This window comes from Tyto alba, unplaced genomic scaffold (assembly GCF_018691265.1).
Source record: "Tyto alba isolate M040663 unplaced genomic scaffold, T.alba_DEE_v4.0 Super-Scaffold_7, whole genome shotgun sequence".
Taxonomy (NCBI): domain Eukaryota; kingdom Metazoa; phylum Chordata; class Aves; order Strigiformes; family Tytonidae; genus Tyto; species Tyto alba.
In genome coordinates, this window is record NW_024881328.1 from 688,899 (window position 1) to 707,959 (window position 19,061).

Genomic DNA, 19,061 nt, shown 5'->3' on the forward strand with positions numbered 1-19,061 from the left:
GCTGTTAGGTTCATCAGAGCTTGTAGGATCTTAAGTATGTTTGAGACACACACTTATCTATCAAATTCCATTTACTTTGTCCAGCGATTCCCAAAATGACTTGAGGATGGAGAGCTGGACAGCCAGACAGCTCACGTTAATTTCTTAGAATTATTTTCCTTCTTCAGCTAGGAAAGTGGCGCCTCAGTCAAGGAAAATAGTTTGCATTAAAATTTTACAAAAGTAGTAAAGGATTAAAGGAGCTCTTCATACAACTGCGGAAGGAACTAGAAGAGATAGTACTGTATAGTAAAGGACAGCACATTTAGCTAAGTAGTTGTAAATAGAATTACAGCTTACTTAAGGTTATGCGTGTGTGAGTATTTAAGCCTACGTAATATCCGAACATGTTAATAAAATGTTGACATTCCCATTGTCAAGAACAGAAGGATGTTCTGCATAATGCTGGCTGAGAAGAGGGAGGAAATACAAGGACAAGCTGTGAAAGGAAACTGTTCACACGCTGTCTTGAGCAAAGATGAAGTGACATGCTTTTAGCCCCAGGGAACTAAAACTGGTCCTATATTGGATCACGACTTTTATAGGTACCAGTCCTAGCCCTTGTGACTAAGTTTCCTAACTGAAAACGATCTGTCTTTTTACCTTTCAAGTTATGACTGAGGATTATGCTGAAATGTTTTTCTATCATATCTCTTTTTCAAATTTAAACACTTTCATAACTGAAGAAAATGTCTACAGTTCTGTTAATGATCAAAACGGTTACTTTTAGCCACTTTCTGATTTTCAAATACATTTTATCTAGAAGTGCATATTGATTTTTTTTTTAATTTTTTATTTATTTTTTTTATGTAACAAAATCAATCGTAGTGCCAGTAGCCTTGCTTTTCTCCATTATTTCTTGCAGACCTCTTAGAGGTAGCCTGTGGAGCACAAGCTGCTCAAGAGTATCAGTCAAAAACCTACTAGGGATGTGAATTTTCATTGTTTTTCTAATCACGGCCAGAATGAGTTTATCTTCCGAGATTAACAAACAAACTAGCAAGGACATTATTTCTCAGTTATCCCATTGCCAACTGCTCTAATACTGGACTTCTCGTAGGTCTTCTGTAAGTCAGAAGCCGAATACAGTTAGCTTGTGTGGTTTGCTGTTCTGTGTTTCAAGACCCTGTGGAGGCTGGACCTGATTCCAGGTGCCGCTCAGAAGTTTCCAGGCTGGAAGGATCCCCAGTCTAGAGAAGAAGGAACGGGTTTTTAGAGCTGAAAGTGACTGGAGACGTCAGGCCACCATCTGTTAGTGTCGCAGCGGCTTATGTTGCTGATGCAGCTGTCGATGTCGCCAGTAAGTTCACGTCTTACCTGTGCGGCCTCGGGAGGTGCTGCGCCCTGGAGCAGGAGCACGGGCCAGCTCCGTGCCGCGAGGGTGGAGCGGGGCCTCGTCCCCAGGGAGCGCGAGCGTCGCCGGGGGGACCCGCTGTGCCCGTGTGTGCCGCCGGGGCGGTGGGTCTGGGGTTTCGGTGTCTAGGGTCAGGTGTTGGCACGGGCTTGGAGCGCTTGGCGCTGGCCCTGGAGCTGACGGCGCGGCGTGTCGCGGCGCGGACGGCGGGACGGCTGGCGGGAGACGGTGGCTCATCGCCGCGGCGCTCCGTGCCGCTGCTGCCAGCCTGAGCCAGAACACCTCAGCAGCAGTGGCTCTTGCTAAAGGTCGGGGGCTGCGGCTAGGTGACCTCCAAGGTCTCTTCCGACACAAACCGTCCCGTGACTCCTGCTTGGTTGTGATGTTTAACGGGGAGCCATCCCTGTCAACCCGGACTTCCTCCCGCGGGAGACAAGTAACTGACACGTTTGCTATCCTAAACGTCCACGTCGGTTCATAAGCTTGCTGACACACAAGAAAAGGAAAACAATACACATAATGTTTATAAAAAAGGACTTTCTAAATTTTAACAATGATGTGTTTTTCACATTCTTTTGACAAATTCCCCCCTGCCCCATAATATTTTGGACTCCAGGGAGCTGTTCTTAATATACATTTTAATTTTTTCCCCTTTATAAGCTCTAGCACTCACACCCTGAGGCTTCCATCTCATTATCTTTCCATTTAGGAACATATGCATACACTTTCTATTCTTACTTTATTTCCAAGAATCACACTGTTAATATTTTATATTTCAATGTGTGGTGGGTTTGATTAGTGCAAGGTTGTCTTTCTTTTATTTTGAGTCGATACAGTTATACATCAGTAGCAGATCTACTATACATCCTAGTTTCCTCGGAGATGTCAGCTTTGTTGGGGCAGAATTTGCCTGTGACTTCCAAAGTCTTGGCAAACAGGTCATTAACTGGAAGTCTAGAAAAGCATGAGATGCCCATTGTGCAAGTGTAAATATGCTCTCCAGTGTCTGTGCTGTGAGTTCTGCATGTCTGAGAGCTGTTGAAACTACTGCACATTAGCATATGTTACCAGCAGGTCCAGCGTGCCCTAAATTTCATACTTCTCATGCATGCCAAGCCATCTGTAAAGAGCATATCCAGCCTTTGCTTCCTGTGAGCATCGGGGTTGCTGTGCGAATGCTGAGGAGGCTCACATGTTTGTGCAGGAAAAGCTGTAGCAGTTCTGTCCTGGGGATGCAAATGTTTTACAACATGCACTCATTTCCTTCTCCCTAGTCCCTAGCAGAAAGTCTTAAAAGTCTGAGTACATGAAGTGGAGTTTATAATGAGAAATTGTGGTTGAATGCAAGTAAGTAAGTTTGAAAACACTTCCTTTTTTTTTTTTTTTTTTTTTTTTAATTAAATGCCCTACTTTTTAGTAGTCATTGAACAGACATTTTTATATAATTAGTGACTTAAATTTTTTTTTTTAGTTTTGTAAAACAGACTTCTGTTGTCCTGTTCCATTTATAGAATATTTAAGTCTAAGGGATTTATTATCCCATTAACCCAAGTGGAATTTATGTGCTTAACTTCTATTAACCATAATAGAAATTATCATGGTGAATTCTTGTTCTTCCATGGGAAGTAGGTCTTTAATTTTTTATTTTTCTCTATGTTCCCTTCCCCCTTTTCTTAAAAATCTTTCCTTTTTTCCACCTTAGAATGGAAAGGAGTTGCTCAGGCAAGAGACATAGATTAGGAGGCACTACTTTTGTCTGAAGTATTAATGACTAAGCTATATTGCAAGTGAAGAGGCTATACCGCTGGTAACGAAAGTCACCTTTTAATGAGTTTTCCATGTTAATCTTCTAGTGATCTCAGTTTGACTGTGCTCTTTGGCCAGTTCTGTAGTAGATAAAAAGTAATAACCTTGTCTTGTGTGGGGAAATAAGAAGTATGCCAAATTTATTAAATCATCTTCTTTGATTAGATGATGTGTCCATTAGGAACTGAACCGAGAAGAATATCCTTAGTGAAGACCTGATGTTACAATCCTGTGATTCCTTTAGCCCATAACTTTTTATCACTTAATCACCTTTTGCATCTGTTTCGCTTAACTCTGTTTTTCAGGACACACTTAGAAGTTCATAGCTCTAAAATGGTCTTTTCACGGTAAACAGGATTCCCTAGGTCACCAAATTGTTCTGAGACTGCAGTCCTTATCTTAAAAACCTGAAGGAAAAATGTCATGGCTAACGTGGTTTGAATCCAAACTTGCAATTAAGAGGTACTTTTTTCCCCCTCTGTGCCTTGTGGTTTCCATCTGGAACAATGAAGCGGTATCTCTGATTTACCATAAATGGGCTAACTCTCAGTTCCATATTCAGCACGAAGCAGGGCAGCAAGGCTGGGCAGAGGAGTGGCGATGAAGCAGTGAAGTTGGGAAGGAGGGGAGGAAAGGAGAGGAGCTGGTCCTGGTGACAGAAGGAGATCAGCCAGGTTGTCTGAGCTGTGCTTTTGGACTCCTGGTTCCAAGCTTCCTCTTCCTTTGGAGCTTCCCATGAGCACAGTGTAAGCAGCTGCAGGAAAGCCTTAGGCGACCTCGAGGGCTGTAGCGTGAACGGTCCTGGGGAAAGGGAGCGATGCAGGTGCCCGTGTGATTTGGCACTCATCCTTTCCAGAGCTTTTTTCATGGTTCTGAACGACTACTTGGGCTCTACCTGGACAAGCCGAAACGCTGCTGAACTTGTTCTCTGTTTTCAAGGGTACCTTATGTAGTCTAACATGGGGCTTTACCACACAATAGGAATTTTTTTGCTACTTATGCCAGTTTTTGGCCCGGATGACATGCACGATAGAAGACTAAGCTCAGGTAGTGCCCGTGCTGCCCCAACTGTGAAACATGAAGTAACGCTTCATGGCTGTTACTTGCTGGGATTTCCTACCCACTTTGCAGAACCACCAGTGAGGGCTGTGGGACAAATGTATGTAGATGCGTTCTGTGATTCCTTCATTTATGCTTAGGATTTTTTTTATACTGAATTCCTTTAAAGGGTATTTGAATTGCTAGTCATCTTGTAATCACATTTCAACATTTCTGACGGTGCAGCCTTGATTGCTGCAGCTGCTAGTGCTTTCAGTTGCATGGTGACGCCATCATGAAAGCGCTGGTTCTTTCACCCCGTGCTGGAATAGCGTTCTGTTGCAGGCTTCCTCAGCTTACTCATTCAAATTTTGTGGTACTTCTTTTCCTACGTAGCATCTTCATTTGTGAAGTTATTTTTCTTGAAGAGACCCTCTAAAATTTTTTTCCCAGGCGTTCTTAGAATCAATTGTGAACAGTTTGAGGAAGAAAAAAACCTGTAAACCATAATAGAAATAAGGAAAAATGCGCAAGAATGTTTCAGAGATTATTAAAGTTCTGGGAGATTCTGAAAGTATATTGGGATTGGATCATTTTATAAGGTTGAAAGTGAGCTAGAGAGAATCATGGTGGGGATGTCAGAGGATTTTCTTTTTATGACTTTATTTATGGCAAACAGTACTGAATTTATTACACAATTATTGGGAATTCTTGCTTAGAATGTAGATTCTAGCAGCTTTCTTTATCCGTGTAGCACGGTGTAGCCTATGAGAATACCGATCTGGAGCTCTGTAGTCATTTTGTGACACTCTTCCTCCCAGTTATTTCACGTCCTTTTGGTTTGTAGTGCATTTTTGCCTCGGATTTCAAAGACTGGCTTTGCTCCCTGCATGGCCTTTGCCGTGCAGACTCTCCCTGCACCAGTCAGTCGTCCTGTGCTCCCATGTACCCAGCTGTGCGGCTGAGCTGCTAGAAGGAGCTTGGTGCCTACTGCCTTGTGTCACCCTAGGCAGCTTCAAGATCTATTTAGAACCTAAGTCAGTGGTGCTTAAAGAGAAAACTTTACATGGTGCTGTGTTACCATGTGCTAATTTAATGGGGATTCCCAAGGGAAGTCTCTCAAATATTGTTCTGTCATTAAGAGAGATGTATCTGTAGCATTAAGTACGTGGTAAATACATTATTACTATTCAGATGTTAGAGTGAAAGAACTAATTTATTACTTTAATTACTTTGTAGTGTACTTTACATTATTGTAATACGCAATATTGAAATAATGAACTGAAAATAGGTATGTATGCATTCTGTTCAGCACAGCAATTTAATAATTCACTTGGCAAAAGCACCACTAATAATACATGAACTGTGAAATGTACTTGAAATGCCAGTTGTAATTAAAAACTTTCAGAACTTAATTTGGCAGTGCTTGTACTGCTAAAACGTAAGCTTCATTGTGAAACAGGCAATAGGGGATCCAGTTTTTAGTGTATTTTCAATGTTAGTTTAGCTACTAGGATTTTTTAAATATTTAAACAGAACATGTACTGTTGACACAGTAAACTCTACCCTTCTGATTTTCCAGTTGTAGGAATGAAAGAATGCAATCAAGAACACATTTTTTTTTTTGTGCATCCTGTGGTCTCAGATTAGTGAATTAGGCCTTAGTGAATCAGAATTAGAGTTCAGGATTTTTTTTTTTTTTTTTTTTTTTCACATCTGCATGATCCTACATCTGGAGGAGAAACCTGATGGACACAGTGGGTTTTTTTGAAAAGCTTAAATTGTAGGAGTGCTGGAAATCCAACATCAGATAGTCACTTTAAACAGCAAAATATTAGAAGTATGGAAACACATGGCCCGGAGTTTCCTCAACTGTTCTGCTGCTTTCACCGCCTGCCCGCTGTGGTTTGTTCTGCAGCAGTGCCCAGTGGCTCTCCCGTGGGATTGGGTTCCCACAGCGCCCCGTCTTCACAAGCTCACAGGGAAGCATAGCTTGCAAGGTAAATACAGATGCAGGCGGGGTGTCTGTGCGAGGCAGTCTGCTGTATCCTTTGTTGCCATGAGTTAAGATAGTCTAGCTCCTAACTTCTGAATCTGTGACAGTATGGACAGGGAACAGGTTTGGGAATCTTTTTATTCTGGCCCCTGCCACCTTCGGTGGAGGGTTCTCCCATGAGAAGATCCCCTTTATAGGAAGGCTGGACTGTGGAATCAGTTTGGCTGTGGCACTGGAACTACTCTCTAGCAGAGATGTTCAAATGTGGTTTAAAAAGTGAAATATATTGACAATTTGAATCAGCTGCTTAATTCCTAAATTTTGGTATTTCTTACATAATAAAACACCTTCATTTAGCCCAGCTCTGCTGAGAATATTGTATCCTAGATAACTTTAGCTCTTCATGTGGGGAAGACGTGGCCTAATGCCAACTTCCTGAATTCCATTTTATAAATATTTTGCAAACAGTGCTTTTCTGGTTTTTACCAATTTTTCCTTTTTTTGTTGCAGTTATGAATCATTTTTTTTTAAAGGAAGTGAATCCTCTTTTGCCTTAATGAAAAGACATGGATTAGATATATGTGGAATGGGAAGGGATAATGTAAACTAATTTCATATGCTGCCTACAGAAAAGAATAAATGGGTATTGTGGGAAAGTATAATACAGTGAAACTTTCCTTCCTTCTCTCATTATTATTACCCATTTTCTTGATTGGCAATGGACTCGTGAATTCAAAAGAACTAACTAGATAAACATGGAAAGCAGATTCTATCCACTGAGTGAAAATAGGTGTGATTAGTGGTGATTTAGGTTAGTGTAGATAGCATTGTAGAAGGTAGGAGATATGCACCGAACTACTGGCTTATCAGTTTTGTCCAGGGAAACTCATTGCATGATTAATGTTTTGTCAGCTGAATGAAGTTATATATTTGATGCCTGGTTATGCTCACTTGTTTGTTTGAAACCTGATGAAAGTCTAGATTGTGCCCCAATATGGATTTCTGACTTGAATCAAATGGCTTAAACAGAAAAGCCATGTGAAAATAACCAGGGAAAGTGATTATGGCCGGTCGTGAGATGGGTGTGGAGCATACACTGTGCAAACAACTGCTGGTCAAAATGAGTGAATAAGGAGGCTTGAGGTGATTTTAGTCTAGATTAGTATCTACCTCCTGCTTTATTATTTTTTTGCCTCTTTTTGAACAGCTGTTGTCTTGAGACTCTGCTGGGCCAGTTCTATTCTCAACATCCATATCCAGTCAGTGCTTCCCCTGCAGTACTGGTTAACTGCAACTTTTATTGAGCCCAATTTAATGGACTCACCATGATAACTGGCAGCTGCAATCAAATAGCTAAGATAGACCCCTGGTTAATAGGTAAATTAGTATCTAGAGAACACCAGTAAAGAATCAAGAGGGTTCTCAGACTTGGAGGAAACTGAAGCTGCATCATGTTGTGAGTCCACTTACGTTGGCATCCATACCATTATTGAGGAGAATTTGAAAGGGGATGATGCAGGACGTAGGAAAATGCAAGCTTAAAAAGACCAATTTTTTGTTACGTGGTTTGACTGTTACCTCATTTCAGTTCAGAAAATCTCAGTGATGTTATTACAGAAGTTTAAAGTTCCTTCAAATGCATCTGCAGTTCATTCTGGCTCCAATCTGAGTAGACTTTAAGCAGATTTTGTTCATTTGTTTGTTGTTGGATTTTAAAGCTTTTCATGTGTATGTGTTTGCTTCAGTTTGTTTCAAAAGAGAGGTAGAAATGATTACATGTTCTTCCACATTTATTTTCAAAACATTCCTTTTTAAGTTTATTAGTGTAGCAAGTGAGGGTTAACTGAAACAATGTAGCATTTGTTTTTAGAGTCTTAAACCTCTAAAATGCACAAGCAGACTGCTGTCAAAATTGATAAATAAAACCTTCTATTTAGACAAAGACCTTGTGGTACAAGTTTCACAGTGGGGGTGAGGTTTCATTCAGGTTTTGCAGCTAAGCTCCAGAAAACAGGGTCTTAAAGGAACTGACACCTTCCCTCTAGAAGTCTTTTAGCTGCTAGTACGGTCATCTCATGTAATCCTTGTTCTGATTTTATTGTTCCATATTTCTGTTTAGATGGATAGTTTGAAATTGTAATTGACTTTTTTCATTAATGTGTGATACACATTATTCTGCTGACCATTCCTTGGAAGTGTCTTGCTGTAGGATGTGGAGCTGCTATGGATTTCTTTGCCCACTCGATGGTATTCTTATTCTTGTATGGCTTAGAACCGCTCCATGGGTCGTAGCGGCTGCCTGGGACCTCCTTCGCAGGTTCATTAAGAGCTGTATGTGTTATCTAGGGCCTAAGCGCCGAGAGGCAATGTGAGATCTGATGTTACCAAGATGGTTTTGGCAATTTTGCCTAACATCTCTTCATATGTGATATTACTGCGTATTATGCCAGTCAGTTAGTTGTCAAATGCACATTAACATGCAGAAAGGTGATGCTTACGAAATGATCATGTATTGCTGATAAGATAATAAATCTCAGTTTGTAAATGGATTACATGGGTTTCCTTCCCAGTCTCAGTTTGGCAGAATCACAGTATTATACAAGTCTGATGCAGGACTGTCTTCTCAACTGTTTCTTCCAGGTTCTACAGTGGAAAGTACAGCAGGAAGAGGCTGCTAAACTAGAAGCTGCTGTAGCTGCCAGAAGAAAAGAGAAGGAAGATGAGAAAGAAAGGCTGCAGAAAGAGCAGGAAATGATTCATAGAGCTCAGGAGAAAGAGAAAGTATGAAAAACTTTTCTACATTTTTGCATATGTTAATATGTACAGTTGCCTTTAAAATATTTAACTCATCTCTATCTTGTATTCTGGTAAACTATTAAGTATTAGTATAGAGACGACTAAATGGTTATTTGAGTCTTGTTACTGTTCACTTTAGCTTTAAAGCTGCCTGCTCTTACACACCAGTTATGTCACTTCATTACGTTTCTTAAAAAAAAAAACAAAAAAGCAAACATAAATAAGTGTATGTGACTCTCTCTCTGTCACAAAAAATCAGCACAAAGGCAGTACTGGGTTTCTTACTCTTACAGATTTGTGCTTTTTAGCGATGTGGGAAAGACTATGAGAGCTTCCAGAGCTGCAGCTAAGTGTGCTGCAATGCAGCAAATGAGCCTTGCAGTGTATTGTCCGTGAGATAGCGCACTGCACTTGGCGGCACAGGACCTCAGAAGTGGGCCTGAAGCACAACGGTACTGTTAACCATTTCAGGATATTGGAAGTCTAGGTTGCATTATTCTAAGTACTTATGTGGTGAAAGCTTGGGAGAAGGCTTTGATACAAAAGTCTAAACTTCAGCTTAATAGAAAACCAGAAATTCACTATAGTGAATGTAATGCTTTTAGAAAATCAAGCTGTCACAGATGTATTTGTGTTGACCTTTTTATTGAAACGATATGGCAAGAATCCAAGAAGTTGCTTTATCAGAAGTTCACCTCTTTTTATGATTATTTTTTACACTGAAATCTAGCATGCTTAGAGTCCAATTCACCTGTGGCATATTTGTTTCTGTGGCATAATTATTTCTGGAAAAAAGTAAGTCAGAGAATGCCATAGATTCTTATTGCTTTGTCTTTCAAATGCCAATGAGTAAACAGTCAACAGTCTCTCTCACGGGACTGCTCGTGCTGACACGTTTGCAAGACGGGTCAGTAAAAGCTGTGATGTTATAACATGCCAGTTAAAAGCAGACTTTGGATAACAAGGCTAAACTGTTCCAGATAGACTGTTTTCATGGTGCATATGAAGGCTCTAGTGACATCAGTATGTGTCACACTACAGAAAGCTTGTGCGAAGGAAGAAAGGAAAAAAAAAAAAAATCTGTATATATGTTATGTTTTCTTACTAGATTTTACCTTCTCATCTTTATCTGCCAAGTTTCTGTGTAAATTAATTTACTGGGAGCAAATGTTTACTGATGAGACTACAACATGGCCAGTTAGACACCCTAGAATTGGATGGATTCCTATGTCAGTAGAGGTGACTATTGCAGTGATATTCCTTGCAGGGGAAAAACAAACAAACAAACAAAAAACAAAACAAAACACAACAACAACAACAAAAAAAACCAACACAAAACTATCCATGCTTACAGCAATATGATTAAGTTGTTACTAAAACAATTTACAACACTTACTAAAAGCAGAAAAGAAATTATAGCAGAGCAAAATAAATGACTTGCAGGCAGGTGAAACCGATTGCCTTAGCAGAAGAATGAAAATTAAATCACACACTACTCACAATTTCCCTGTTTTTAGAGCACTTAAATGTATTTTCCTTGTTTTCTCCAAAGAAATGTGTCTTTGTGCCTTGTCAAAGAGGTCAGGAGCAGAAGCTCCTGCAGCTTGTTGAGTTCCTGGTGGTAGTTTCCATAGCTGTTGAGTTTGGTTTTATCAACAGTTCTGCGAAGAGGCGTTTGACTGAAAGCGCGACCTGGAGAACAGGGGCGGGAGCTGCTGAAGCAGCTGAGGCTGTTGCCGCCCCATTATTCCTCATTGCTGCAGGTGCCCAGAGCCAACGTGTGAAAAGCTGCCTAATTTCATATTTATTTTATTGTAGTTGTGAGTTCATTCTTCTTGGTCATGACTGCTTTTGAATATTGCCTGTATCCGGTTTCTTCTCTAGCTGCAGAAGTCTTTACTTACATTGGTCATCTGATTTCATTGTTTTTCTGCAATTTCTCTTAAAGATGAAATACACATTCTTGGCAGAGCACAATCTTTCTGCTAAACTATGCTAAATCATTTAGTTAGCAAAACAGCAGCTAAAGTCAGTTTCAGAAGATGTTTCTCTTTCCTTGAAAATACACAGAATACTCTCACTTTTCATAGGAATCAGAAATTTTCATAGGAATTGGAAAAATTCAGATTGGAGGGGACCTCAAGTGGTCTCTAGTCCACTCTCCTGCTCAGTTAGGAGGTCTGACCAGGTAACTCATGGTTTTATCCTTATTTTAACTTGTTTTATTTATCCTTAAATTTATCGCTAATACTTGAGACTGTCATTTCAGGTTCAAAACTTGAGAAAAACGTATTTATGTGTTTGCAAACCATGCACTTTCAGAGAAATCCTGACTCAGTTTAAATTGGTATCGGTTTTAACTTTGCCTTTAATGGGCTTACTGTAGATACTGTCGGTGAACTTTTTAGATGTGAATGTCTATAAAAAGACATGGGAATTTTTCAAGATTTTGTGTATGTGCATTGTCTTTCAAAACTTTATTGTATATGTGATTTCTTTTTTTTTCACACTGACATATGTTTCCTGATGTTTGTTCCCGACTGATACGTTGTTACTGTTCTTATATACTGGATTTAAAGTTATCAAATAACAAATTAAGGCAGAACATCTACATTTGGTGTCTGCATTCGTCTCCTATATAAATAAGAGTTTTCAGAGTGAGAAGTGATGAAATCTTGCCTGGTATGGGTGATGTGTAAGGTGTCTCAGCCGGAGCGTGTGGCTGTGAGATGCCGTGGTCTCTCCACCCGCCCTGGAAACGGGGGTGCCGAGAGGGGCTGCCCGTATCTCATGGCCGCTTGCTGCTCTGGCGCTGGGAAGCTCCCCCGCTGCTTTTCGTTCTGTCACAGGCCGTTCTGCCTGTTTGTCCTCGCCCACGCCCGCTTACGGTGGCGGGTGGCTCTGAAGCCACGCGGTAGCGAAGGGGCTCGCTGAGGCCGTGTTGACCCAGCCACCAGCAATGTCCATTTGATGTGTAAACATCTGGGTTGCGCCAACTTCGCCCTTTCCCGCGGGCGGTGTGCCATGTCCCTCCAGAGCGGTGCCCTGCCCGCGCCCGGCTGCTTGGGGCCAGGGGCGTGACGGCGGGGAGCCTCCCCGGGGGCTGCCGACCTCACGCTGCCCCTGCTTTTCTGGTGAACGTTCCGTCGCAGCAAGAATATGGAAAATACCCGTGATCACTGTAGAAGAAATGCCCACTCTCTGCCTACTTGGTCACCAGGGCAGGGCGTGTCAGGTATGTCAGGCCGGAGAATGGGTAAAATGATGTGAAATCTGAAATACCAATGCTGTGTTTGCTCTATTGGACTGCAGACTGGATTTTTTCCTATTGACTGAAATACGGAATTTCAGAAATATCCACCGACCCCTAAGTAGAGCTTATAAGAAAGCCTTCAGGCCATGCGGGCTAGAGAAAGGGGAATAATTGCAAAAGAGAGCATTTTCTTTCATAGGCATAAGTACTCCAAGCAATACTAAACAAAAGCATTATAAGAAATATGGTTATAGCTGTCCTTGTTTACATGTACTTCATGTGTAAAAAATAGCCTATATAAAGAAATTATTGGCTTATAGGTTGGGAATTCTGAAATATAAGCACTGTTTGGAAGACCTGTTTTATTCTGAATCATGATAGTTAAAGGTTTATCTGCACAAAGTCGATCATATAAAGAGGATAGTATTTTGACTGCCATTTCAACTGAAATCTCCAAAAGAGGCTTAAATTCAATATCGTTCCGTGGATGATATAGAAGTTATTTTTATTGCCATTTTATGAAGGTTTTCCTATGTGAGATGATTCTGTAAGTAAATTTCATTGTAAGAAATTGCCTGTATTTTGCGAGGTGGGGTAAGGTCTCAAACCTTCACAGGAACTTTATGCATTTAGTTGTAAAATCAACAGATTATTGAGGTATAATTTCAGTTGCTTTTATAATTCACTTTATAACTAATATTTTACTATATTATTAAAATTCTTAAGATTTTCTTAGATTTTTGCATCTTTTTCTAAAGCTTCTATTCTCTATTTTCCCATCTGTATTTTAAATTTTAGGAAGATAATGCTGTTTTGTCAGAGAATTACAAGTGTCAGCATTGTCATACACTTCTGTCATCATAAACAGTCTTTTCAAAACTCAGTCTTGATTTTCAAGGTAAATACTATCTTTGTTTTGGTGGAAGCAATAATTTTGAGTGAATTTTGTACCTTTTCTCTTTCTATTTGTCGTAGCAATTGCCAAGAAGTCTGCTAGGTCTAAGGAATTACGGGGTTTTGCAGTCAGCCCTGAGGTGCTATGAAGCACCATGCCGTTCTCTGGCTATTCTTTTGGTTTCTGATTTGGAGGTACATACATCAGGGTATGTCATTATTTCTGGCTCCAGGCTTGTCTTTCTCTTCTGATGTCTGCACGCGGAGTGGAAAAAAGGAAGAGTGGAAATGAGAGAAGTGAGAAGTACAACAAAGAGAAAGTGCAAGAGCGCTAACCCTTGCATGTCATCCTAACTCTTTTTGTTGGGATAGCAGAGTACCTGGTATAATGCAGAAAAGAAAATATATGACACCTGTTGGAGATGACATGTAATACAGGTTGTATTATTGTGTGTTGGTGGTGTTGCTGTTGTGTGTTAATAACTGGAACAGGCGGGATAGGTCAATTTATCTTCAGTTTGGGCAAGAGGCTGCAATATCAGGAAATACAGGAAGTCTTATAGCGAGGTGTGCTGGGGTTTTCCATAGGCAAAAGGACACAAGAAATGGCTGGACAGTCATGATGCCAATAAGCATAACTGATACCTTTCGTCGACTGAGTTGAGAGATGATACTCATATCCAACCACCTTACGTAGGTTGAACTGTTTTATATTATTAACATAATAGGAAGGAACGTACTGCCCTAAATACATTCCTCTGTCTTTGAACTTAAGTTCATACAGTTCCCTATCTACAGATGTCTAAACACTTCCTGAAAATTAGTTGCTGAAATTAGGTGAACTAAAGGGCTTTTTATCCCAATATAGATTTTGCCTATTAGTGCTTATTAAAAAAAATCTTACATGTGATTTTTCTTACCCCTGAGAAGAAAGAAGCAGCAGCACTGACTGAACCCCCTGTGCCGCTGGGGGAGGAGGTAGAGAAATCGGGAGCAAAGCTGAGCCCAGGAAGAAGGAAGGGGTGGAGGGAGGTGTTTCCAAGATGTGGTTATACTTCTCACTGTCCTACTCTGTCTGTTAAGTGCTGTTGTTGTTGTTAGTGTATGAATTAAATTGATGTTCTTTTTCTTCCCCTAACAAGTCTGTCTTTTGCCCGTGACCGTAATGGGTGAGTCATCCCTCCCTGTCCTCATCTCGATTCCTGAGCCTTTTGCTTCATTTTCTCCTTCCCATTCCTGAGGGGCAAGGGGTGAGTGACCTGCTGCATGGTGCTCAGTTGACCTCTGGGCTCAAACCACGACAGTCTTCTCCTCTTTGTTTTTTCTGTCTGTATTAACAATCATCATCTGCACACATTTTGTATCACTTACTCTTCCAAAGAACGCGTGGTTTTCACCAGGCCATGAGACGGAGCAGGCCCTAGCCCCTAAGGCTGAGTTCTGCAGTAAGCAGCTGAGGTCCTCGGGGTGGTGGGAGAAGGGCCAGGACAGGACCTGCCCAGCCCTGTCTTTTGTCTCCAGCAGTGGCTGTAACAATAGAGGAAACACATACAATAATTTCCCTCCCTCACAGCTACTTTCCCTGTCTTCGGCTCTTCCCCAATGCTGATTGATGGGGTTTGTCAATTTAGTAACCCCTCCCCAGGGGCTCTCTTTGGGCAGTTGCCTGGTCTTTCCAAAACACGTGAATTCCCTGCACCTACCCGCCTTCCAGCTGCTGCATGGAGACCTGTCTCTCCTCTTTATTCCCAACCTGGTCCTTGCTGGTGCCAGCTGAAGCCTCCCAGTTCTCCTGTTGGAGAGGCAGTACCCACCCCTCCAGCCTCTTCATGACACTCATGAATTTGTAAGCTTTTTCTCAAATCCCCCATAAATTGTCACTTCTCCATCTGAACAGCCCCATCCCGTTCCTTCAGTGCCTGTATGAAAACTCAATGCAAACACAAAGGACCTTTGATCATTACTGTTTCTCTTCTTTCTCTTTCCATATGAAGAGGCTCATTTCAGAGACGGAGGGATCAGAACTGCACGTGGGACTATAAACATATTTTCTGTTTTTTTCCTATTCTTTTTGTACCGTGTCCTGAAAGGCAAATCAAACGTGTCTGCTTTGGCCCGCTGCTGAGCACTGAGCTGCTGTGTCACGGGGGGGCAGGAGGTGCCCCCTCGGCCGGGGGCACTCCAGTTGGGGCCGTCGCGCTCGTTTGGCTGTGCCATCCGTGGCTCGCTGGCCTTTCTGGTCCCCAGAGGGTGGTTTCCTGGCCTTCGTGAAAGTTGCTGCGTGCCCTCATCAGCTCGAATACCGCCTGCAGCCACTGGTTCCTAAAAGGGCTAGAGACTGGTCTGTGCTGCAGTCCCTGCGGACCTTGTGCCATATTACAGATCTTGTACTTTATACCTACCTGATCACTTATTAGGAGCAGTTGGGACTTGGTGAAAATTAATGGTAATATTTTCTCAGAAGAAAAGTAAATACATTTGTATTTCAGGGACGTCTAACCTAGATGGGAATGATTTAATTGATGCTGATCATACTATGTGGGTTACGTGACCTCCTGAGATCCCTACAAACATCACATTGTAGTGGCTCCAGCATTTGTGACCAGTACCTGAACGGGTTCCCCTAACGCTAGCTTGAGAATGCAGTGTTGGAATCATGCTCCTAAACTTCAGTGTAATTCAGATGTTCTTGAAAATTGCATTAAAAAAAAAAGTCTTGAAGTCAGCACTTCCAAGATGAGAAAGTGATTCTTGTTCCTGTGTCTAAGAAAACCTGCTCTATCAGCTTTCCGAGCAAGTTGGTGGCTTGTGAGGTTAGCTGTGAGTCACCATTTGAAACTTTGGGAAGTGTACCGCTGCAGCAGTTTTCTTCTTAAGGTAGCATTAAGGTGTTGGTCGATTGCCATCTGAACATGAGCTAGCAGCGTGCCCAGGTGGCCAAGGCGGCCAACAGCACCCTGGCTCGTGTCAACAGTAGTGTGGCCAGCAGGACCAGGGCATCGCCCCCCCGTACTCGGCACTGGTGGGCCTGCAGCGCCAATGCTGGGTTCGGCTTTGGGCCCCTCACTGCAGGAAAGACCTCGAGGTGCTGGGGTGTGAACAGAGAGGGGCAGAGAAGTGGTGAAGGGTCTGGAGCACAAGTGCTGCGAGCAGCGGCTGAGGGACCTGGGGGGTGAGGCTGGGGAGAAGGAAGGAGGCTGGGGGGAGAGCCCAGCCTCCCTGCAGGAGCCGGGGGTCGGTCTCTGCTCCCCAGTAACAAGCGATAGGACAAGAGGGAGCGGTCTCGAGTTGCACCAGGGGAGATTTAGATTGGATATTAGGAAAAATTAATTCACCAAAAGGGTGGTCGGGCATCGGAATGGGCTGCCCAGGGAAGTGGTGGAGTCACCAGCTCTGGAGGGATTTGAGATGTGTGGACGTGGCACTTAGGGACGTGGGTTAGCGGTGGACTTGGCAATGTTAGGTTAACGGGTGGACTTGATGATCTTAAGCGTCTTTTCCAACCTAAATGTTTGTGTGATTTGTAGCGTCTGTCATGTCAAGGTGGGTATTATAAGCTTGCTGCAAATTCCACCAGTTGTCTTTGAAGAAATGCCCTGGTTTTAGGAATGGAATCCCATAGAATTTATTCAAATGAAGAATTCATAGTTTCACTTCAGCAATATTTACTTTACATCCCAATTCCTCATTTTGCATCCAAAACCCCTCATCTTTCCAGATAAGCCTCCCTGCTCAGGTTTCACCATCTTGCTTGAGGCTTTTCTTTCTCGCTCAGCTTTGGAAAAGGTTCATCCTTACACGAGGACCATTCAGATTCCCCTCCCCATTCCTCAGTGGGCTCTCCACCTCAGCCAAATTGAGCTGGGCTGACGCGCATCCAGCCGTTAGAGCTAACCTAGGACATTATAACTCGACGAACGTTCGCTCGCTTGGGCAGCACAGTTGAAGGTTTGATGGCAGAGGAGGAAAGCAAGGAGCAAATGAAAGCGGTAGTCTTTAGTTTGCAGTTGAAAATCATATTCAAACTAGTGTCCGCAGTCTGATTGTACTATTTTGTTGTGGGGGCTCCACACCCTCTTGTTCTCCCAGTAAATCTTTTGTTAGACCTTACTGTTCTAAAATATAAATTTTACTCTAAGAAGATCAAAATTGTTTTGTTTTGTTTTGTTTTTTTTTAACTTAATACTTTTCTTACTTTATTTGTTCTTACTTCTCTGGCTTGTGAATGATTGTTATTTTGTTTACTGTATTTGTTCAAACTTTAGGTAAAAAAGTACTGGGCTGAGAAACAACTCAAGTGGCAAGAACAGGAAGAGAAAGATCTACGATGTCTGGAGGAATTAAGAAAATTAATGGCTGAACAAGCCGTTAAAGACAGAGAAAGGTAAAAAATTAAATGTGAATATCTATAGTATCAGTAAGAACTTCTTATAATCTAATTTGCTTTGATCTCCCAACTTTCTAAATTAGAATAAATTGAGATAAGTAATATTTGTTTTTCTTCCTATTTGGCAGTATACTGGATGCAATTTATTTGTTAGTTTGAACTAATTCATATCCATCAAAGTCTTAGACGTTTGTAAGCACTGAACTGTTGTAATCATGATAGGGTACACACATTAAAACCAGCTCCCTTTGTGATTTTTAAATTGTAGGTGAGTAATAAGACCTTCTACATTCCCACTTCGCAAAATTATTTATAATCAGATTTGTTTTGTTTGAGAGGCAAGTGAGAGGATCACATTAAGCACTTAACAGCCTCAAAGATATTTATTATTCTTTTAGAGGGTCATAAACTGCACATCTAGTTGGAGATGCTCTTCACCTGTTTGACATAATTTAGGACTTCAGCCTGTTAACATTTGAATCCTTGCCAAGTCCTCATTGCAGAATATGGCCTTTAATGACCTGTTGGAGAAATACTTGATTTCACAGAATGATTCTTCTATCACAGAAGAGTGTAAAAAAAGCAGTATGTTGTCTGGTTATATCTGCTCTCAGATCACAGGCTTACCTTTTTTACATAGAGGGAGCCACCAAATTGCATGGACCATAAATGTAAGTAAATAAGGTTAAAGTACCATTGGCATTAGAATATTAAACTTGCCTTTAAGCATTCTGTGGGAGATGCTACTTTGATCTTATTTTGTTATGAGAGCTTGCTGACAACTAAATTTAAATGTCTGTATCCTTATGCTACAAATATATCTATATGTGTCCTTAAACACGCCTACAATGATCTTAGCTCATAGCAAAAGAAAGACACATACTTGAGTTTTCAGCAGGACTGATGAGGAAAAAATGACTTCTCTTTAAACCTGTGTAGTGCACTATGCCATACAGTTGGAGAATGTTCTTTTCTTATGCTAATAAACTTTGCAGAATAAAATACATGGAAATGGCATAGTTCATTGAGGAATGCAGGAATGAAATAATCACACCTTTGGGCTATTATGAATCAAAAGTTGTTAAATGCTTAGCATTGTGTTTGCCAGAATTGGCGTACCATATAAAACAAAACAATTTAAAGAAAAATGCTTACTGTTTGTGGAGACTAACAATTCTTTGGAAGTACTTAATGCTTTTCATCTTCCAAGCCTTCAGAAATATTAATCAAAGAAGAGCAGAGAGGTGTTACTGTTATTAGGTACTGTAGTGCTACCAATATGGTGTAAGACATTTTAAAACCTCTGTGCTACTGAACTAAGGCAGACACGCTGCCACAGTGATTTCACAGCGCAGAACTGCACTCCTGCAGGAACTAACAGTGTTCTTACATGTCTCACCTGTTGCAGCACATAAATTGGTTTTGAGTCTTTGCAGAACTAATAATGAAAGATGTCACAGGTCAGTACCACAGCTGTGATCTGACATGTTTTCAGGCT

General features: G+C 41.4%; 1 protein-coding gene across 8 annotated transcripts in view; it reads left to right on the forward strand.

The window, feature by feature from the left end:
• CCDC148 (coiled-coil domain containing 148) overlaps positions 1-19,061 on the forward strand; it is a 107,079-nt gene that overhangs the window by 45,808 nt on the left and 42,210 nt on the right. For all 8 annotated transcript variants that reach the window (XR_004407007.2, XM_032992674.2, XM_032992675.2 and 5 more), the window contains 2 exons: positions 8,874-9,014; positions 17,442-17,560. Coding sequence is in view for 7 of the 8 variants with exons in the window: in XM_032992674.2 (XP_032848565.2) it covers positions 8,874-9,014; positions 17,442-17,560 (260 nt within the window). In the remaining variant the exon portion in view is untranslated. The remainder of the gene's footprint in view (positions 1-8,873; positions 9,015-17,441; positions 17,561-19,061) is intronic.